Raw genomic sequence first — 23956 nt, 5'->3', positions numbered from 1 at the left:
TTATAATTGGATATATCTTATTATATTCAAGTTTTGAATGAACCCAAATTGTGATCTAATTGAATTTGGTCCTAATTATCTAATTTTAAATGTATGGATATATATATATTAATCATATGTTGTGTAGAATTCCTGGGGGCAAAATTGTCAAATCTATGATGGGCAGACTTGTAATTAGCCCCATAAGGTTTTCTTATAAATAGGGTGTGGTCCTGAGCACGCAACGATCTGAGATTCAGAATTAGGTTTTCTGAATAGGGTTCCCATCTCCTCTCTCTGCGTGATCAGTGAGAAGAACCACACGACCCAATCACTTTCGTCATAGTCAATGGATTCAAGTGCAGGTACGCTTCCGCCACTTTCTTTGTTCCTAAGCAATATCCAAGCAAGAAGATTCAGGGTTGTGAATTAGAGTTTATACCCATTAGATCCATCAGTGTATTTATAATTTGTTAATGGGTGGTTTTAATTATCATAGTGATAAATGGGCCTCCATATTGGTAATTAATTTAATTATTTTCTTAATTTAAATTTTAAAAATAAATTGTTAAAAATAAAAGGGTTATAAGTGAATCAAATCTTTCGAGCTGTGAACTAAAAATCTCTTCATTATCCATATGCGATAAAAATAATAAATTGATAAAAAAAAAGTGTTGTAAGCAGTGGCGGAACTAGAACAAAAATTAAGAGGGTGCTGAATTTAAATTTAAAAAGTTTATTAATATTAAATAATTTTATTAATTCAAACTTGAAATCAATTATTCAATAATATAAAATATACATCTTCTTTGAAAAGTTTTTATTTACACTTAAAAACCTATCATATCTACATAATTAACAATTAACACTAAATTAACATATTATAAACTTAAAAAAATAATTTAACATAAATTCAAAATCTAGTTCAATTATTAAATACAATAATTATTTAACAAATAATCTAATGGATAATCAAAATTTTATAACAATTAATCATAATAAATATCTAACGATCTTCACAACAAATAATCAAACAATATTTGATAGATAATCACATAAAAAATTAAACAAATTAAGTTAAATATAAAACAAATAAGATAAATCTTGATGAAAATAAAACATAAGCCCATAAGAGAGTTCAATAAAAACATATTTAAATATAAAATTTAAAAGCAAAAATATTTGAAGATCTATGATTGGCTAGCCATATTAGTTGTTATTATCACTTTCCGATTTTATTGTTTTTATTTAATTTATTTTAAATAGTATGATATAATTTTAAAATAAATAAATAAAGAATATCACTTTTTATATATAAATTATAATTATTAATATTTTAATAATATGATATATATATATATATCCATTGTTATGGGCAAGGAGTTATGGGCAAGGGTGTGGTTGAGCACCCCCCCTGTTCATTCCACAAAAACCTGTTGATTCCGCAAATTTTTGTGAAAGGATATGGAAATTTTAAACTATTTAAATTTGAGTGCCATACGGCTTAGCTATTGTGATGGTGATTTATGAGATGTTATATAAGAGACTATTTAATATTTGACCCAGTATTTAAAGAAAATTTAATACTACATAAAATTATTTATTATTATCTCAAATCATGACTTTTTAATATTTTTCCTATAATATATTTAATGTGATTAATGTTGTATTTTACGTGCGGTCCATCACATTATTTTTTATGATTGTGACATAAAATCAAGTAGTAAAACTATGTGAAATAAAGTATGCATTTTAATACATTTATTGGTTCAACAATAATGATAGAGATAAACTCTTTTATCCAAAGTTCTATATACATATATATATGTGAAGTAATGGTGTAAAAGAGTGCACACGTACCCCTTGGTTAATTTTTTTTTTTAATATACACATTAATTTCCTGTCATTATTTTTCAAATATTTTTAATAATGAGAAATTATTAAGTTTACCCATTTATTTATATTATTTGAATAATTTTTTAATTTGAATACATAATTTATTTTAATCTTTTATTTTAAGTAATTTTTATGTAATGAAAAAAATGACAATAGTTAATTTATTTCAATTAATTATTATCTTAAGAAACATGAGGACCATCTTAATTCCCATGATTACACGCATGCATTCACACAAGATAAGCACTACCTCATGTGAATCATGCCATACAACTACTTATTTATGGGTGGCTTCTCAAAGGATTTGACCTTTTTTTTTTCTTATTACTTTTTTAAAAAAATAGAATGCTTTTCACAAATATAGTGTTAAATTGACATATTAGAGGAAACTAAATTAAATAATAGACGCATCTTAAAAATTTTTGAAAGCCTTGGAGTTACATGAATAACATGAATCTCAACATTCTTGTGTTTCATGGTGAAAGAAGAAACTTGGAGGCATTATCTTGAAGATGCTTAGAAAGTTTTGTTGATAATTGAATTTATTTGGTAAACCTCTATTTTTAATCAAATATGTATTAATTTGATTTATCTTATAGGATTGATCTTGATATTGCTTTAATTCTTGCTCCTTGAATTGTTATTTTAGTTTTTATATTGATTTTTGTTAATATTATGCTAGAATATTTTTTGGTTTTATAGAAAGATATCTTAGATGGCATCTTATAGTGTTGTTGTATTATTGTAGATGATATTATTATATTTAATGACCTTACTTCATAATTTTTTTTTTGGCTTTGTTACCTCATTATTTTTTCTTACAAAATGTCAACTCGCTTTTGCTAGAGAGGCCACGGGTGATGTGATTTAAAGAGATGGTGGATAAATAAAAAATAAAGGCAAAATAATAAGTTTAAAAATTATGATTAAAAATAAATTAATTTGAATTGCAGGGACTCTTGGGGTAGATGGAAAAGTCAGACTCAATGCAAAGAACATAAATAGGTAAAATAAAAATTCCGTTTGAATCAGCGTGGACGGCAGGATTCGAACCTGCGCGGGCAGAGCCCACATGATTTCTAGTCATGCCCGATAACCACTCCGGCACGTCCACCTTTCTTTCTCATGTTAACTTTATATTAGTTTCCATCAGTAATAAATGAAAGGGCAAATAATATAAATAAACTTGTATTTGAAAGTGATGATATCTTTAGGAAGTGATAATTTCTATTTAAAATTATATTTAAATTAATAATAATTTTTAACAAATAAACTATTTAGTTTTATATTTATTACTAAATCATAAATTTTATTTTTAATACTTCTCAAATTCCTAAATTAATCTATAATCAATTACAAACATTTCAATAAATTTTCCGAAATTCTCTAAAAATCACAAATTCAACATAAAAAAAACACAAATTCAATAAATTTCAAAGATTCAAGGGTTTTTGAGATATAGTGATAAGCACCAATTTTTGGGGCGTAAGCGGGCGGGAAAATCGCCACGGCGACCTCACCATTTTGAAACTGTGAAGCACGATCAGGGAGAATCGCATCTCTTCCAAATGAGAGGACCTGGAGTATATGCATATAATATATATATATATATAGGACCAATCCTCTATGGATGTCCATTATCAACCGTTGGATTGAGATCCTACGGCTAACAATGATGAACAGTAGATATCACAATAATATATACAGTAATTACTGTTTAACAGTATAATAAACAGTGATACTATTCATCAATGTCTACAGTGAATCATAATCCAATGACTGATAATTGGACGTCCGTAAAAGATGCAAATTTTATATTCTATATATTATATATTATATAAACCGCATTTATATATTAATCGGTCTATGATTTGTCCGCCACTCTCCTTTTTACTTCTCTCCTTTACCCCGTCCCCCACACCCCCCTTCTCTCTCTCTCTCTCTCTCTCTCTCTCTCTCTCTCTCTCTCTAGTTTTAGGTTTTTTATTTTTATTTTTTTAAAATCTCTCTATTGTTAGGATTTTTATTTTTAATTTTTTAAAAAATAAATTTTTTATCAATTAATACCTATAGTTTAGAGCATAATAGTTTTTAAAAAAGATTTATAAAAATTTATTATTTAATCTATTGATATTTTATAAATTATTTTATGTAATGCATTTTTAATGTTTTATAAATTAGTTTGTATAATATATAGAATTATATTTTTAAATAGAGTTTTTGTCAAAATTTATTATTCAACACCTAATTTTTTAAAATAAACTGTAAATTAACAATAAATAAAATTTAAAACATTATAAAAAAAATTATTAATTAATTTCTAGCTCAAAAACAATGAGGCGGAGGAGGGGGACTCAGGGGCAGATGAACGGTAGGGCAAGGGGATCATGAACTCCGCCTACGACAAGGGGCGGCCGTCCCGTCCCTCCGCCTCAATTAATGTTGTGTGATTGAGTAGATCCCTCGTCAGCAATTCTCACATCATATGAAACAGAGAACATGATAATGATATGGCCATGCGTCATTTTAGGGAGAAAAGCAATTCTAGGAGACATAGCATGTTACTCACTGAAGAGGACAAGCTAAGCCTACATACATGAACACAAAATCATTGAGACTTTTCTTCATGCAAATTCTGCCACAATATTCTTCTTCCACAACACTTATCATCTTATATTTTATCAAATGAAAGCAAGAGAAATACAGAAAAACATTCTACTACAATACACACTTCACACTGCATGATCATATATAAGCTCATGATGAGAGTTCTTTTTTATTTTTTTATTTTATTTTTTTCTAAATTTATCACAACAACATGAGCTTGATTGAGTTGAATTTTAATGATCAGTTTCCTGATCAACAGAATTCATGGTGAATTTGAAGGATGAACTGATTCTAAATGCGATTGGTTTGATGATTTCCACTTCCTTTCTTCTCTTCTCCTCCATTATGCTCCAGTATTCTTCCACTTCTTCCGCTCTTCTATTTTGAAGCCTTCCTGCTATTATTTCCCACCTGATATATGTATATGTATATATAAATATATATTAAAAAAAACCACGAATTAAACTTTATCTCTAATTTCGTGGTTTATCCACTTTACTTAAAAAAAACTTTATCTCTAGTTCCTTTATATATTTAGGACATATATATGATTCAAAATTTAAGTGAAAATATATACCGATCTCCTACAAGACGATGAAGCCGGTGTATCAAGTCCTCTTCCTGTGATGACATCTCCTTCACCATCTTTTCCTCACCTACATAATCTTATTTCACAGCAGAAAACATGGTGAAAAAAATTACAAATAAAAAATTGCAAAAATTAATTAGTGGTTTGTGACGTTTGTCCACTCTTATAAAAAAAAAAACCAAGAAAAAAATTGTAAGAATTACAAACATGCACCTTTGTCCATAGACCCTTATTGAAATCTCGCAAGAGCCTGGGAGGAAAATTAAGTAAATCTGATATTAATGTTGTGTGTGTATATTTGAATATATATATATATATATCTCTAGATTTAAAAATAGGGATATTCTACAACAACCGTTACATCATTACCTAGAGATTATTTGTTTTATTATAAATATAACCCCGAAGATGGTGTTAGTATTACTAACCCCACCTCTGGGGTTAGTAATGAAATAATAGCCGCTAGATGGGTGATCTAACGACTGTTGTCGGGACGTCCTTAGATTCATTTTCTGGGGATGTCCCCAGAAAATATATTGTAATATATATATAACACTAAAAAGTCAGCAATCACTTGAGATGAAAGAAAAACTAGGGCGACCAGACAATTTAATGAAAATTAATTATGAAGAAGACTTTTCTTCCAAAAATCATTGTTAGATTTTATATTTTTGGTACTAGTGGGCCCTATATGGGCTTTATATGGGCTTAGGGGTCTCACACCAAAAAGTCTCAAGACTTAGAGGCTCAATCTCTATACCTATATATAAACCCATTACACTTCTATTACATAACCGATGTGATACTATATTTTCAACACCCTCCCTCAAGTTCAACTCGGTCGAACTTGCACAGACTTGTACACCAGAGGTCTGTTTACATGGACTTGTACACTACTTGTGTCTCAGAGGTCCTACACACATGGAGGTCATACACACATGGACTTGTAACACCCTCCCTCAAGTTCAACTCGGTCGAACTTGCATTGGACTTCATACACAGAGAGGTGCTTTACATGGACTTGTACACTACTTGTGTCTCAGAGGTCCTACACACATGGAGGTCATGCACACATGGACTTGTACTAGCATCGGTGGCTCCCACTATATCGCTCACGATACCATGTTAGATTTTTATATTTTTTTGGTACTAGTGGGCTCTATATAGGACTTTTATGATGAACTGAGGGGTCTCACACCAAAAAGTCTCAAGACTTAGAGGCTCAATCTCTATACCTATATATAAACCCATTACACTTCTATTACACAACCGATGTGGTACTATATTTTCAACAATTATATTCAAGACAACCCGTGCATAACATAGGGGATTGATACATGACTAAGTGACAAGTGCAAGATCGAAACACTACACCCATTGTACTATAATAATATTATTCACCCAATATTTTAGGTGTCATTGTCTGCCAAAAATTATAGTCAAGACAACATGTGCACAATGGTTTTTCCCCACAAAAATCATCTAATAACCACCATTTCATCCTCTCCATCCTTCCTTTCTTCAAATCTCATCTTCTTCTACATCAAACCAACTACACATACACATACATACACACATGCGCCCATACATCTCAAAACAAAAATATTTAGAACCCTCACCAAAGAAAGCTTCATCGCATCCTCGCCTTCACCAAGCACCAAGCCTCATCTCTCCCAAAAACCTCCAAATTTCTTCTGCTTTTTTTTATTCCTCTTGAGTTACTGTAGCAACAATGAAGAAGAAGAAGAAAAGCCACGAAAAAAAAAACAACTTTCCAAACTCATCTCTTAACTTAAATGTTTGCCAAAATTCACTGTCAGTTCCTAAAAATAAAATTTCTTACAAAAAGATCTCTGAAAAGTCACCAAGGGTCCCTGAATCATAAAAATATTTCTAAAAGGTTCTTACAAACTGTTCAACAGTCCCTGGATTATAACACAGTATTTCAAAAAGGTCCCTGCCGCCTTACCTTCCAGTCCTTGGTTTACAGAAACACTTCATATCAATCTCTTTTTATTACTTATAAACCCAAAATCTTCTAGAAACTTTCACACTTAGGTCCTTGTTCTTTCCACTTGGGGTTTCTCAACAAAATTGCTCTGCAGGAAAATCTGTGATAATACCCTGAATATAATTTCTTACAAATATCCAAAGGTTCAGGGTATTACATTGGGTATAATACCCGAATTGGTCCCTCTACTTTTCTCTCTTCTTTTTTAATCCCTTTATTCAGAAATGCTCCAAACTAGTCTCTCTACTCTTGAAAATGGACCAATTTAGTTCCTCTATTCTTAGTCTCTTCCCTTTTTGCAATATCATGCAAGGACTAGTTGGCTCATTTTCAATAGTAGAACAGACTAATTTGGCCCATTTTTAATAGTATATAGATTAGTTGAGAGCATTTATGAGTAGAGGGACCAATTCAGGTAAAGCCCTATTTGGTCACTCTGGGAGCAACTGTTCATGGTCATTATGGGAAAATACTTTATGAAGGAGATAGATTAGTTATATACCAATATTTTGAGGCTTAAGTATTGTTCATGATACTGTCAAATAGATCACGGGTGGGTTTCTTGTGTGAGAGGAGTTGTAACCCTATTTTCTATGGTTGTATGGTACACCCGTGGTATTATAACAATACAGTTTACCCAATACTTCGTGGTACTATAACAATACAGTTCACCCAATTCTCTATGTGAGAATAGTTGTATACTTCCTTATTATGGTTGTACGGTAGTATGGATTTAATAGAGTAAAAATTTTAGGAGGTCACTATACTATGCCGTTTTTGACTTTGCTTAATGAATTTCAATTTGTTTCTTTTTAGTCACCCTACACTGATTCGCTTTCACCAAGAGGTCACCCATAAGATTTTGATCAATTTTAGCTGAGCTGGCCACCAGAATTATATATCATGTATTAAACTAAAGTTATTTAATCCACGTTGGCGTGGAGACGTCACCAAGGTGTGTGGAAAATACACATCAGCATACACATTAGCCACTTATGCCAACTAAGCCACTAGCTATTTTTCCTTTATTTGAGAGACCCCACACCCATCCAGATCCTCAGCATCCGAGATTAGGATTTTTCACCGGTGGGCCCCTCCAATGGCGAGATTGTCCTTCATCATTGGAGAAGCGAGCACGGAAGGGTGGAAGAAAGAAGCGACCACGGCTAACAATCTAATTATTGCAGTTAGATTTTTTTTTTTATATATAAATGCAAGAAACTCATATATAGTTTAAGGGATATATACAACCTGGAATTATTTGTCAAGCTAATGCAGCCTCACTCGGAGGTGCGGCCTCACTCGGTGGTACAAGAATTGGATTGTTAGCCCTCCCTCACATAAGTAACCTTTTAGCACTAATGAGTCCATTAATTGCGTTTTGAACTGTCTCTCAGACTTAGTTTTATGTAGTGGGTTCAATGCCCTTCACCAAAGACCCTTTGGTGACCTAGATCTTTTTATTTCAGGATTAAAAATAAATTATGAATAATTTTTTTTTCAATGGTCCTTCTTTCCTGCTTTGATGAGGCATCCAAGATCGCCTATGTTGTACATATAATAATAAATTAAATAGAAGAAGTTTATAAAGCTCCAATACAAGTGTAAGTAGGATATGGTCCATATGGAAACTTAAAACATAGATACATTCAAATATAAATAAAATAATATAAGTGTAGAAAGTTCCAATAAGAGTGCAGGTAGGATATAGAATCTAAAAGATTGACGTATCTATTTTTGCTTTCCAAAGATGGGACTCTTTTTCATGTTGTTCTTCATATGTTAACACCACTAATTCCGTCTAATGACTCTAATCTTGCCAATTTATTTATTTATTTTCAACATGTTAAATGGATGATAGAGAAAATTTATTCATATTTTGAACAATTCAAAAATTCAAATCAATATTTTGACATGCTCTAAAATTTTCGAAAACAAAAAAATTATAAAGTGTGATCTTATATTTTCTGGCATTTTCATTCAAATATTACTCATTCTCTCCCCTTATATATAAATAAACTTAATTTAATTTTATTAAAGAGTTATAATTTAAATTGACTTACTTGGTTGCCTGGGATTTGTTTATATGAATAAATTATGTAAATGACATGCATAAATGAGGAGTTCATATATTAACTTATATGTGCTTTCATTTAGTTTTACCTGAACTGTACCAATAAAGTAAAAAATCATTAGTGTGTTGGTTTTTATTATATAGATAAACTAATAATTAAAATAAAATAGTTTTATATCAATAAGTAAATAAAAAAATGGTTGGATTCCTATTTCTTATTCCATTTTCTTCCCCAAAGCTCACAACAAAAACATTTAGACATTTGAATGAATATAGTAGCAAAAAATTCATTCTAGCAAAAACAAATCTTATAAAATTTAGGGTAAACTACATGTTTAGTCACTAAACTATTCGTGTTTTCCTAATGTGGTCACTGAACTAATAAAAATTTCAATTGGGTCACTAACGTTAGTATTTCCTTCTAATTAAGTCACTTGCCTTAACTCTGTTACCTTGATGCTGAGCTGGAGTGCCACCTCACCTGACACGTGTCAGACTTTCTCTTGGGTTGTTTGACGTTGCCTTAATGGCCTGGTTTGTCAGAAGAGCTAAATAGGTTTCAGATCCATCCCGAATCCAAGGAGATGAAGGCATGCAACAACACCACAAACGACGTACACCCACCCTCACGCTTCTCTTTGCTATTTCATAGACACCCGATGAAGCCGGGCCGGAGGAAAATTCCTTCTCCGATGGGGGACGACAACTCCGGTAAAAGTATTCATGCATGGTGCAAAAAGTCGGGTGAACTCATCGGATGAGGCTGCAGTGGAAGGTGATCTTTGACATGTGTGATGCTTTAAAGGTGTTTGATGGAATGCCGCTGCGTTGTATAGGGAGAGCGATGGTGGGTAGGTTGAGGGAGTGGGGGTATAATCTTTGGGGTTTGCACGACGAGGTGGGAGAGCTCTGGTGTGCTAGCTCACTGTGGGGAGCTATGAATATGTGGATGTGGTGGGGGAGAAGCTAAGGTATATAGTAGATCTGGATTTTAAGGCGGAGGTTGAGATTGCCAGGGCGACGGTGGAGTATGAGAAAGTGGTAAGGGAGTTGACGAAGGTGACAGTAGTGGAGCTTGAGGACCTCCGGTGAGTGGTGAGAGTGGCGGCAAAGGCGGCGAGGAGGTGATGAAGAGAAAAGGGTTGCATGCGCCGCTATGAAGGAAAGGGAGGTACTTTAGGCCAAGTAGACTAGGGCATACAACCGGACAGTGAATGTTGGCTGTGGGATGGCACGTAGCAAAGGTGGAATGGATTATTCATGTGGAATGCCACATCAACAACCCAAAGAGAAAGTCCAAGACTTGTCAGGTGAGGTGGTGCGCCAGCTCAACTTCAAGATAACGGAGTTTAGGCGAGTGACTTAATTGGAAGAAAATGCTAACATTAGTGACCTAATTGAAATTTTTTTTAGTTCAATGACCAGATTAGGAAAACACGAATAGTTTAGTGACTAAATATGTAGTTTACCCTAAAATTTATTTAACTCCAGTGATACAAAAGCCGAGAAAGAGCAAACTTAAATACTGATTTTGTTGGATATGGGGTCGACTAAGGCCCAAACCCACACCCACTAAACACCCAAACATCTGGCTTATGTTTCCCATAGGGTTTCATCCCACATTAGGTATGAAGTGGAAGTTTCATGCTTTTATACATCCTTTGTGTCTCGGTACATTGATTTAGAGTATATACACTAGTATACCATCCAACTACTATGCACGAGCGCATGCGCACTGTCCTGCCTATCTGGCCGCCGCGCTGCGTGTGTGGTCACCTCTCCTTTTATTTTTTTTATTATTTATTTTGTTTTGTTTTCTTCTCAATGAATATTTTTCTGACCATTGATTTTAACCCAACGAATCAATTTTTGACCGTTGATTTTCTTGTGTATATAAAGCTAAGGTTGGAGAGAAAATTAGGGTTACAATCATTATCTGATATCTTCTGATTTTCATCTTCTTTCTAGCCCCAGGCTCTTTCCATTTTTTCTTCACTTGCATCCCTCTCACTCCTGGATCTCCTGAATTTGGGTGACTGTTGAGCATTCCCGGAGCTGTACGTGCTAAGCACCCGCCTATTGACTGGTTGGGATAGTGTACCCTGACACTTGGAGAGGAGCCGCCTATACCTGCATGAGGGAAGGCTATTTTAGTGTTAGGGTAACGCATACGCATGTCTAATCCCAAGCCAGCCATTCTTTTCTTCTACTTATTTTTTTTTGGCCAAAATGAGCGGTCTAGCCACTAAAAAAGGCAAGGAAGTGCACAAGTCTCAGCGGAGCAAGTGGGAGCAGGGCCCACGCACACATGGCCGCTAGGACCACTTACACACAACCACTACTTACACTCCCAGAAATATGCCCTCACTCAAAATTCGAATTCTCACCACTTGTGAAAGGTTTTATTGGAGACCCGGCTACTAATAGACCACTTAGTCATTGGTTTTCTTCTACTTATTTTGCATGATCGGAAATTGGTGTGTGTGTGCACACGCTCTTAGAGTAAATTTTCCCACAGATTCTTCTTAAAAAAATTTTTCATGAACAATAATACCTCAAAAGCTGTTCTATGAATAAGCAAAATCTCAATAGTTAGGGATTGACAAATACTCCCTGTGTTTGATACATTAATATGCACCAAAAATATTATTAAAATCTTTAATTCAAAAAAGAATAATTAATATATATCATCAAGCTAATAACACAACCGATGAATCTTTTTCCTCATTTCACTTTTTCCTTTCCCCTTTCAAACATTAATCACAACAAAAACATTTAAACCTTTGAATAAAAATACCAACAAAAACAACTCTTACAAAACTTAAGAAATTCCCCGTGATACAACAAGTAAAAGGTGAGAAAAAATCAATTCTCAACATGTATTCTTTTTTTTATTTCTTTTCACAAACAACAATTCTTAAATATCATGCTGCATGTGCAAAACAATAAGTCACATGTTGTCTCTTACAAATGAGAGAGATCTAAGCAAGGAGTAGGGCAAGAGAAAGAAGCATGATGACGATGGTTTTGCCGATGATGAGATGGTTTCGATTCATGCTCAATATGCCATCGGAGACAAAGGAATTCATCGACGGAACAAGGAAGAGTTAAAGGACCCGACGAGTCGAAACCGTATACTTCTTGAGACTTGTCTAAAAGATCTTTGAAGAGTGGATGGTTGAGATATGAAATAGGGATGAGAAACCTCTTGAACTCTCCTTCATCCTCTTCTAAGCCCACTCTCACTGCTACACAGCCTTTCTTCATCTTCTTCTTTTCTTGTATACAATTATGTATGCAAGAAAGAGCTCAAATTGAATTGATCACAAAATGTTGGAAATGGACAGGCTTTATAGGAGGAGGTTGGTTGTTTTTTAATTATTTTTTTAAGTTGTTAATATGGATATGAGTTAATCTAATTGTCATTGTTGAAATAAAGTGAGAATAAATCTGCCAACGAGCCCATTTTGAGTCCCATTGGCGTCAGATCGCCTGTCGTGAGGGTGTTCGCGCCGAGTGTCGGCGTGGGCTCACGAGTTCGATTCCCAAATCTACTGCAGATGAGGACGCGGTTTGAGTGGTGGCCTAGGCTCACGCATATTCATCCTTGGGTTCCCGGTGCTTGTTGCTTTTCTAAAAAAATAAAATAAAATTAAAAAAAAACCTTAACCTACCATTTGGACTTGTGTCAACTCAGTGGTGAACTAATTCCGTGTCAAAAGTCTAGCACAACTTGCTTAGTTGGAATATTTGTCTTTATTAAATTTTTTTTCGAAGCGGCAATTTAATATCTCAATACATGAAATTCTAATTATATTTAAAAAAAAATTAATCATTCTTTGTTTTTTTTTTTTAAATTTTGTTGAGAAAAAATGGTGAAATCCATCCGAGCTGAACTATCCAATGAAGAAAAATAAAAGGAGAGCAAAGAGTCAATGGTGCACGAAGTGCATACGGAACGGAACAGGTACAGAGACTTTCAACATAAAAATTATGACACTATTACTTGAAATCATACTCCTGATCCTTTACAAAGACACTACCACTAACTTATTTATGATGGCCATGGTAAAAAAATAAATTATAATTCTTATTTTGATTGCCTGTAATTTTACTAACATAAGCGATTAATTTTTACTGCTATATGAATCTCCAAAATATAGAAACACAGGAGCCATTTTCCAAACATTTTGTGTTATGTTTGATGAATAAAATACAAAATCTTGAAAATATTCATTATGCAAAAATTAAGATCAGTTCCATCTATAATTTTTCAATAGGACAAATAAACGAGCAAAATGTTTGTCAATGATATAGTATATTATTGAGAAACTCGAGACAAAAAAATTTATAGCTAAAGCTGGTCAAGTCACAAGATATATTTTAATTCTCCTGTTCACTTATGACATGATTTATTTATTTATTTTTGGGCAACGTCTACTTAAAAAACACTTGAACAAATTGGTGCATTGATGCCATCAAGATTAGGATATTTTATGTATTTATACCTTTAAAATACAATTACTTGTAAAATTAAATAAAAGTGTGTGCTTTTTTCCACGTTCATTGCAACTAAAATTTTAATAAAATTCAATCTATTTAAAAATAGATTATAAAATATTAAGAAAAAATTATATATATGACAATATATATATATATATATATTATTTGTTTTCTAAATTTTGAGTGTAATAATAATGGAAATGCATAACATTAAGAGAAAATCCATTTATTATTTTTACTACTATTACTATTTATTTATTTTTTTTTAAAAGTTTTAGTATTATGTCTATTTTAACAAGTCGAATATTAGCATCCTAATCAATCCTCAAAAATTTTTCATAGCCACATATCTTGCAAGTAGCTTCCTTTGTGCTTAACATCATGGATGGTTCATATTCATTTTTGTGGACTTGCTTCAACTTCAAAATCATTTCATGTTTTGATATGGGGTCACAAATTATGCAAATTTCTTTATTAATATATATAAAAAACGAAAACAGGAATCAATGATTTGGCCACTATCAAAGGGTTGGAGTTGGTGGATAATTAGAGTGTTAGTGGCAATATACATTTTGCGGGCCTGTGTTGAACCTGATCTTGATTGAGTTGATTCCATGATATTTTGAAAGTTGTATTACACTATAGGGATGAACAGTACCAGAGATCTAGCGAATGAAATGCTTCAATGGCAATATAAATATAGTTTTTATTTTGCTTTATTTTATTTATTTATTTGCTAAAAAAAACTACTTAAAATCCACTTGTGAAATTATTAGTTAAATTGTTGGGATTTGTATATATATATATATATATATATGACCATAATGAAAAAATACAGAGTTTTAAGTAATTTACCTTTTCAAAAAACTAATTGTTCATTATATACTAAATTTATTTAGGGACTCTCTTCTATATAACCATAATGAAAAAATACAGAGTTTTAAGTAATTTATTTTTTCAAAATACTAATTGTTCATTATATACTAAATTTATTTAGGGACTCTCTTCTATATATATATATATATATATATTATATGATAACATGTTTTTAATATTATAATAAAATACTAAAAATACTCATAAGTTCTAACACTGATAGCGGTGAGGATGTAGGGTGATGCCAAGCATAAGCACATTAACCAAACCCCAAAGAGGGTGAGCTCATCCCTTGTAGTTTGCCGTAAGTATGATGATACATGCAGAAGCACAACCTTGTAGGTTGGCGTAAGTATGATGATACATGCAGAAGCACACGAGTGAGAGATAAAGTAGCTAGAGATGCATTTATAAGTTTTATTTAATTTAAATTTTAAAAATAAAAGTTTCCAAAATTACACATGTTTTGGGAATTTTATAAATTTAAAGATTTTTTTTTTTGAAGAATTGAAAGAATGGGAGGGATCCATCCTTACTTTCCTATGACTATAAATTGATTAAGAAAGCTGTATAATAATTTTATGTATTTTTAAATTAAAAGGCTAAAAATTATATGCCCACTGGTTACCTTGACTTATCCACCCAAACAAAATTGGCTGGAATATGAATAATCTTTTTACAAAATTTAATTATTACATTAATATATATATATATAACTATTGATTAGTATTAATTAAATAATTCATTAGCAATTATTATTAACTATTAATAGAACGTATACATCTTGCATTGAAATTTACACATTTATTTTTATTTACTTCTCAAATTATTCATTAATAATTAAAATATTCTTAAAAGATAGTTAAACTAATTGGTAATTTAAAAAAAAATAATTTTACCCTTTCCGTCTCGTGAACTACAAGATAATAAGCACTTACTAAGCCATTTAACGAAAAAATACATGAAATTGAGATTTATTTTATTTTTTTATTTTTTTTGTGGAACTTTAGAAACTTGTGCAAATTTACAAAAGTGCATTATGAAAAGATAAATTTTCCCTCCACAAATCATATGTAAAAGCGGTGCCCACCGGGAGAAATTGGCCATTCATCTGGTGCACACATTTGGTAGACAAAAGAATTGAGCTGCAAATCTATTATGACAATCATGTACTACTATTTTTAGCACCTTTATGTCCATTGTGTGTTTTAAGCAAGGTTGTCGAGGGCCGTACGGGGACGTTGACCCGGTTAAGGCTGAGAGTCGGGGTCAATGGGTTCGACCGGGATCGAACCCGAGGGTTGAACCAGGGTCACTAATAAAATATAAAAAAATATTATAATAACTAATAATGAACAAATATAATATTAAAACTATAATTATAATATAAAAAAATTATTCAAATTTGATATTTAAATTGATAAATGACCTTATATCTGACTAGTCTTTCTAATTATGTCATTTATTTTTTTAAATTTTTTTGTAAACATTTACAAATTTAATATATTAATATATAATTATTTAAACTTCTCTCGGTGTTTTTTTATTTATTTATTTTTGTTTATTGGTTGATTTTTGTCGTAATAGATAAGAAATTTAATTTACTAATTCTTATCTTCTATATGGATGATACATTTTATCAATAAATTATTTAACTTACCCAATTTCAATTGAGATTTTTATTTTTGTTTTTAAATTTTCTTATATTTTTATATTTAGTTAGAATATTTTATTTTTTATTTTTTTATAATAAAAATTACACTCATTTATTGTTTTTATTTTTTTAAAAAATTAAATTTTAGAATGTATTTAGTATTTACATAACATATTAATAAATTTTATTTTTAAATACTAATTTTTTTTGTTGGTATGTTTATGATATATATATATATTGTAATTCCATTTATTGATTATAAATTAAAAAATAATATTAATAAATATACATGATTTTTGTAGTTTCTAATGAGAAAAATAATAATAAATTATTAAATATTGTAAAAACTCTAATATTGTGATCCCAATTGAGCCCTAGGGTCACCGAGCTTAACATCGGGGTTTTTATACCCGATTTAATAGAGTATACTGGGCCGGCCACATGGCGGTTCCGGATTTCTCGATCGAACCGTAGCCGGTCCGGGTCTGACAACATTGGTTTTAAGCCTTGAGCAGTGAAAATTCTCTAAAACACATTTCGTTAGATAAAATAGACAAGTCATATGTTAAAGGTGTGTCCATAAAAAAAAATTGGCTATCCGATTGGTGCGTACTCAACCAACATACATGAAAATTGGACTGTAAACCCACTCTCATAACTGGAGAATATTGTTTTTGGCACCTCTACGTTCAATGTGTATTTCAAGTTTTGCGTAATGAAAGTTCTCCTAAAACACATTTTGCAATAGAGTTAGTATCAGTGCAAGCCTTTTTATTTTTGAATACAAATTCAAATTCCAAAAATTTAATTTTTATTTATGATAATATATTCCAAAAACAACAACAACTAAACATCCACTCACACATGCCAGAGGCCATTGATGATTGATAAACCTATATTCCCTTGCACTTGATAGATTCATTGGAACATTCTTACTGTTTTTTAGTTGACTTCAATCTCACTATTTTTTAGTTGACCTTTTAAAGACAACCTAGCAATGATGGAGTGGAAGTGTGGAACTCAATGGGCCCTACAAAGTCATCCCACCATTTGCATTTGCTTCAATAGTTCAATCCTTAGAAGGACCAATAAAATCATTCAACTAGCTAATCGTTATGCTTTGTTGAAAGAGATGAGCACTTACTTCTCTTCCTCATTCTTGTTAGCTTTGTTAAATTAGATGTAAACCCACTCATTGTGAACATTCCTCATTTTAAAGATGTATTTTAATGAATTGTTTTTATCCATTATTTTATTAGAGATCACATTATGTTCTTTGTAATTCTATTTTTATTTTGAGTTTTGAGGTAAGTAAATATCATGGTCTTGAAAAATGTTTGTTTGAAAATGTAAATTACATGTTCAGCATGCATTTTTAATATAAGAAAAAGCCTAGTTGTTTGTACTTATAAGAATCCGTTACAATGTTCAATGTAGTGTAGAATATCTCCTAAAATAGATAGATATTTTAAAAATAGTTCATATGACACTATTCTTTAGCCATGCCTTCTTTCGAAAAGTTTGCAACATTCAATTTGTGTAGAAGATTCTTCAAAAACCCTTAACAATTAAAGTAGTTTTGAAAATGAACCATTATGTTTGTTGAAAGCTTCTCATGGCTTGGTGTGGCTTATTTATTAAGTTAAGAGGTTACTGGGCATTATTGCCAATCCATGTGTTTTGTTTTTAATTTCATGTTTTTGAAAATAAAATTAATTAAAACATGTTTGATATCTTGTTTTTGTTTTTAAAAATTTTAAAAACAATCTTTATATTTTCAAAAAAAAAAAAGAAATAACAATTTTTTATTTTTAACTAATTTTCAAAATCCCTTCTCCGTTCTGGGGAAACCGCTCCTCTTCTATTCTCCCCTCTTTCTTTCTCTCTCTCTCTCTCTCTCTCTCTCTCTCTCTCTTGGTTAAAAAAATATAATTTTTTTAACAAATTAATATCAATAAAAAATATTCTAAAAAATTTATTATTTAGCATGTTGATATTCTACAAAATGGTTTATATAATAAAAAAAATTATATTTTTAAAAAACATTTGTGAAAATTATTGTTTGGCACTAGATTTTTATAAACTAAGTTATAACATATAAATATATATATATATATATATATTGAAAAAAAATGTTTGTAAAAAATCAATTATTTGAGCTATTAACTTTTACTTGATCTCAATATATATATATATATATATAATTTTTTTTAAGGTAAACCCAAAAATATGTGTTTAGTTCTTAGAGTTAGCAAACCTTACATCTTCCTCCTCGTTCTGTCATCAACACTAAAGTAGGCTACAACAAAGGGATCGTGTTAGAGATAAAATTGCAATTAAGTTAAGGAAGATTATCAACATATGTAATTTTTTTAGTTTCTATTGGTGCACTTTTTATGAGATATGTTTTCCTCATACACTACCAAACTCATATTATTAATTTTCTTTAATAATACAATTAAGTACTAATATGACAAATAAATTTTTATTAAAAAAATATAAATTTAAAGAAATGATAAAAAAAAGTGTCATAATAATTTTGTGCAAATCAAACATGTATATTTTATGTTGTCAGCTTTCATAATAGACAGCTGTTATTATATCCAGACATATTTTATTTTTGAAAATTGACAACAAAACAAAACAAGTTGTTCTTGAATTTAATTTTTGAGCTCATAAAATATACAAGTTAAGTTTGAACACTTTCAAGTTCAGCTCATTAATGATCGTGACTAGGTTGTTTACTTTAGCAATTTAAATATCTCATCACTTTGACAGTTGTGTTACTATAGCTAAATTACTATAGCTAACAAGAAAAGCTCAAGCTCCACAATTTTTTAATGAGATAAATCTGTATTTAATAAATGAAGTTAGCTTGGTAACTTGGTTAAAATAGAAATAAGTAGAGCTTGAGCAATTAAATTACAACATTAATCAAACCAATTATTATGGTCCTAATTAGTTTTGGTGTAATGTTACTATAAGATTAGGGCAATGTAGAATATACTCGTTTGTCTCTCTTTATATGAGATATGATGTTAATTATATGTAGAATATACTAGGTTCATGTTTTCTTATATATATACACACACATAGAAAGTGTCAACAACAACTGATAGCGAGTCTTTTATATATGGTATTCATTTTGTGGAAAACCTAGAATTAAACTTTAGAGTCTACTCAAGATGAGGACATATGTGTTGTTGAGTTATACATCCTTGACTTCCTATAAATGGAAGGTGTTTGTCACTTATTTGTAAAAATAAAAAAGATATTTGACTACACTTTGATGTATTATTCACTAATGTATTTATATTTGAATATAATTGGTGGACATTCATATTTTGTTAATTAATTTGAATTCGGAAAAATAGCATGTTGCAAATATAAAAATATAGTAAATACACTTGTGCATTATAAAAATAATATATATTTTTTATAACATTAATTATGTGATACCAAATGGAATCACTACTACCATCAAAGCATCAGTCCATGGAGTTAAATGATCAAGAAAAACTAGATTATTTTATCAAAGTTATTAGCAACATGCTAGCCTAGCTGCATTGGCCTTATTGCAAAAAAAAAGTTGGTGTGAATTTTTTTTTTTTGAAGTAAATGTGGATAAACCAAATATTTATTGAAAGGAAAAGGAGCAACAGTACAAAGGTAAAAACCTCTCACCAGAAGTGAGGGGAACATACATAAAAGAAAAAATACAAGAAAAAGCTATAAATGAAAGGAGGTCTAGAAAGGCGGAAGACACCAACAGGCATCTCAGGCCTGACTAAACGAGGGGAGGAGCAACTACTCCTGAGCTAAATCATGAGCAAAGTCGCCAGCAGGATCAGATTCTCTAACGCTAAGAAAATTAAGAGAGAGCTTAATTTTCTGCGAAGCTTCATTGAGTGAATGTTGATGCCTATCAGCAGCTGTTAAAAACCAGGAGAGAAGCATATTAGCAACTTTAAAAATAATATTAAAGTGTGGCAAAGCAATAAATTGGAAAATACGATTGTTTCTTTCGATCCAGATATTCCAAATGATAGCACGGGAAACAAGATCCCAGAGGATTCGAAGTTGAGGGTTGAAATTGGGAATCCATTTGGACCACAGAGAAGGGATAGATTGGGGGAGAGAGTTTGAATCTAGAACATGAAGAAAGAATGCCCAAATTCGCTTAGTAAAAGCACAGTCGAGAAAGAGATGCTGAAGATTTTCAGAGGCATTGTGGCAGAGGACACAAGTATCAGTGGAATTTTGAAAGTTGAAGCCTTTCTTGAAAAGATTTGTGAGAGTGAGAATTTTGTCCTCTCCAGCTAACCAGCAAAAGAGAGTGACTTTGCTGGGGCATCAAATTTTCCAGAAGCTTGAGTAAAGTGGGCAACAGAGCCCACCATCAATGAGAAATTTATAAAAGGATTTGACAGAGAAATTGCCACTTTTTTCAAGAGCCCAACTGAGGGTATCATCCTGATTATGGGAGCACTCAGGGATAATATCAATGAGAGTAGAGAGAGATTCGGCAGGGATAGAGGGAAATAAGGATTCTGGATTATTAAGAAGCTGATGGAAATGTCTGATGGTGATCCAAGGATTAGCACAATCAGAGAATAGAGTAGGCCAGTAATCCTTAAGTAATATCCCGTTATGCCATCGTTCAAACCAGAGAAATGTATTGACCCCGTTATAAATGGTTTTCGTGGTGCAGGATCTAAAGGATAGTAGAATGGTAGTCACTCCCGCCCAAAAGAAGGATTTATTTTTAGGTGGGGTATGAAATAGAGTTACATGAGGGTCTCTAATAGAGTAGTTAGCTTGGATGATTTTAGCCCAACCATAGTTTGGATTACGGAATAGTTTCCACCACCACTTTCCAAGGAGAGCGTTATTGAACTGTTGAAGGTTGAGGATACCCCAGCCTCCCATGTCACGAGGTCTAGTGATTCTGTTCCAGGCGATGAGTCTAAAACCTTTAGAACTCAGTTTGGGTCCTTTCCAAAGGAAGTCGCGCCGAATTTTATCAATTTCCTGGATCACCCAGATCGGAAGTTTGAAGACTGACATCAATAGACTGGGACGGTAGATAGGACAGAGTTGATTAGAGTTAGGCGACCTCCAAGGGATAAATAATTTGTCTTCCAAGAGGAGAGTCAAATGCGAACCATGCCAATAAGTTTTGCCCAATCCATACGTCTAGGTCTTCGACCAGAGATGGGGACCCCTAGGTAAGTGACCGGGAGACAATTTCTGGAACAATTAAGAATTCTGGCAGAAGAATGATGGGGTTGGAAACCGTAGTTAGAGGAATACAAGCAGCTCTTCGAGAAGTTGATCGCTAAACCAGAAGATCCCTCATAAAGGTAAAGAATCAGTTTGATGATTTGAAGATCTTCTTGTCCACCAGCAGAAAAAATTAGAAGATCGTCAGCATATTGGAGATGACAAATGTTATCAGTTGGGTTTAAGGGGACACCCACAAGGACCTTGGATTTTAGAGCATGATAAAACATTGCACTAAGGGCATCAGAGGCGAGGGCGAATAGCAACAGAGAGAGTGGATCACCTTACCTCAAACCTCTTTTGCATCGGATATATCCTTGTGTGGTACCGTTAATGATGAATTGAGTCTTGGCAGTGCAAAGTATGGTATGAACCCAAGAGAGCCATTTAAATCCAAATCCTCTGGCAACAAGGACTTCAAGGAGAAAATTCCAGTCAAGGGAGTCAAAGGCTTTTGCGAAATCCACTTTGAAAATATATCCGAGGCATTTCCGTTTTTGCAAAATTAAAGATGACTTCTTGAGCTCCAACAATATTATCCGCAATGCATCTGCCTTTGATAAAACCAGTCTGAGAGTCATCCACCAGCAAATTAATAACAACACTAAGCTATAGCAAGAATCTTAGAGATAATTTTGCAGGTGGAGTTGATAAGGCTAATGGGTCTAAAACCTGCAACCTCGCCAGGTGTATTAGATTTTGCGATTAGTGCAATATTGATCCAGTTAATACACTCAAGGTTAATTGTGCCCTCAAAAAAGTCATTACAAAGTTGAATAATTGAGTCTTGGAGGAGGTCCCAATGCTTTTGGAAGAAGAACATAGGAAAGCCATTGAGGCCAGGGGCTTTATCAGGGTTAAGATTAAAGACCGCGCGTTTAATTTCCTCAATGGTGAAGGGTGAATCGAGATGGGATAGATCAACTCTTTTCTTAAAGTCAAAGAGGGAGTACCAGTCAAGGAGGAAACGATTTGACAGGGGAGTGCCAAAAAAAGAGCGAAAGTGATCAGTAAAAATCCTACCAATATGTTCATTTCCTTCAATCCAGAGTCCATTATGGAAAATACGTGGAATGTGATTTTTGTTTCTTCTACTGTTTGCCACTTGGTGAAAGAATTTAGTGTTAGAGTCCCCTTCTCTAAGCCAAGTGATTCTGGAACGTTGCTTCCAGTAAATTTCCTCCTGGTTCAAGATGGAGTAGAGATCAGAGCGGATTTGGGAAAAGCGAGTGGATTCATCTTCAGAGAGGGGTCTACTTTCACCAGCAACATCGATGGAGTGAAGGTCAGCGAGTAGACTGGTTTTGAGCAGTTTGGAAGCGCCAAAAGTGGAAGAGGACCAAGTACGGAGTTTGAATTTCAAGTGGATGAGTTTTCTGGAAATGATGTAAGCACCACAACCATTGGGGTTTAAGTCCCTCCACCAGTCTTGAATGAGATTGATAAGTTGAGGATTGGTATACCAGAATTTTTCAAGTTTAGAAAGTCGATGGTGCTTGAAATGGTTTCCAAAGTCAAGGCAAATAGGAGTATGATCCGAACCAAATCTGGGGAGGTCGAATTGGGAAGATCTGGGATATAATGAAGTCCAATTGTGGGAGTAGAGGAATCTATCAAGACGGACTCAGATAGGGTTAGCTTGACCATTGGTCCAAGTGAATTTTCTGCCATTAATTGGAGGATCAATCAAGTCCAGTTCTCTTAGAAGATTTTGGGAAATAGTGATACCTCTAGGATTAGTTATACCAGTATTTTTGTCTTCTAAGGAGAACATCATGTTGAAATCACCACAAATAACCCAGGGAATGGTTATGAGATTTTTTAATGAACGTAGTTCATTAAAAAAAATCAAGTTTCAAAGATCAGGAATTTGGCCCATAAACACTAGTGCAAATCCAAATAGTGTTATCAGTTCGATTAGAGAATCTAATGGAGATGGTGTAGGAACCCTTATGAAATAAATTACCAAGGATATGAGTGTTGTCCCAAGCAAGGATGATTCCTCCAGCAGTTCCTTGAGCCGGAAGAAAATCAAAACAATCGAGTCGCTTGCCTCCAATTAACCTCCAGAAGGATTTATGAAGGTCTTGAATTTTAGATTCTTGGATGCAAACAATGTCTGCTTGGGAATTATTAATAACTTCTTTAACTAAGTGGCATTTAGAAGGTCTGCCAAGACTCCTAACGTTCCAGCTTAAAATTTTCATGAGAAACAGGAAAAGTCTAGGATTTGGATCTTGAAGAAGATCGAGGGATATGAGAGAAATTGGAAGCTCTTTCAGCTTCAAGAGATCGGATTTTCTCTATATTTAAGCAATTGAGCATTAGTCCAAGAAGAAAAAACTGAATTAAAAGGAGTGGGCGTACCTTCACGAGGATCGACAGGTAATTTTTTCTTTGAAGAACGCGGAGGAATAGGAACAAATCCTGCTTCTTCATTCCAGCGTCCAGAAGGCTTCTTGGGTCTGTCACTCCTTCTAAGTT

The 23956-nt window shown here is 32.6% G+C and overlaps 1 protein-coding gene and 1 non-coding gene across 2 annotated transcripts; both read right to left on the bottom strand.

Moving 5' to 3' along the window:
- Positions 1–2907: 2907 nt before the first annotated feature.
- TRNAS-AGA lies at positions 2908–2989 on the bottom strand. Its single transcript has one exon. It is a non-coding gene; the product is annotated as a tRNA-Ser (tRNA).
- A 1466-nt stretch (positions 2990–4455) lies between these two features.
- On the bottom strand, positions 4456–5355 carry LOC120270827 (MYB-like transcription factor ETC1). The gene is made up of 3 exons (XM_039277892.1): positions 5285–5355; positions 5060–5147; positions 4456–4893 (listed from the first exon to the last, which is right to left on the bottom strand). Exons 1-3 carry the CDS (start codon positions 5292–5294, stop codon positions 4716–4718), a joined length of 276 nt encoding a protein of 91 aa, XP_039133826.1. The 5' UTR covers positions 5295–5355; the 3' UTR covers positions 4456–4715.
- Between the last annotated feature and the right edge of the window lie 18601 nt (positions 5356–23956).

Source organism: Dioscorea cayenensis, chromosome 10 (assembly GCF_009730915.1).
Source record: "Dioscorea cayenensis subsp. rotundata cultivar TDr96_F1 chromosome 10, TDr96_F1_v2_PseudoChromosome.rev07_lg8_w22 25.fasta, whole genome shotgun sequence".
Classification (NCBI taxonomy): domain Eukaryota; kingdom Viridiplantae; phylum Streptophyta; class Magnoliopsida; order Dioscoreales; family Dioscoreaceae; genus Dioscorea; species Dioscorea cayenensis.
This window is presented reverse-complemented; position numbering and strand designations above follow the sequence as displayed.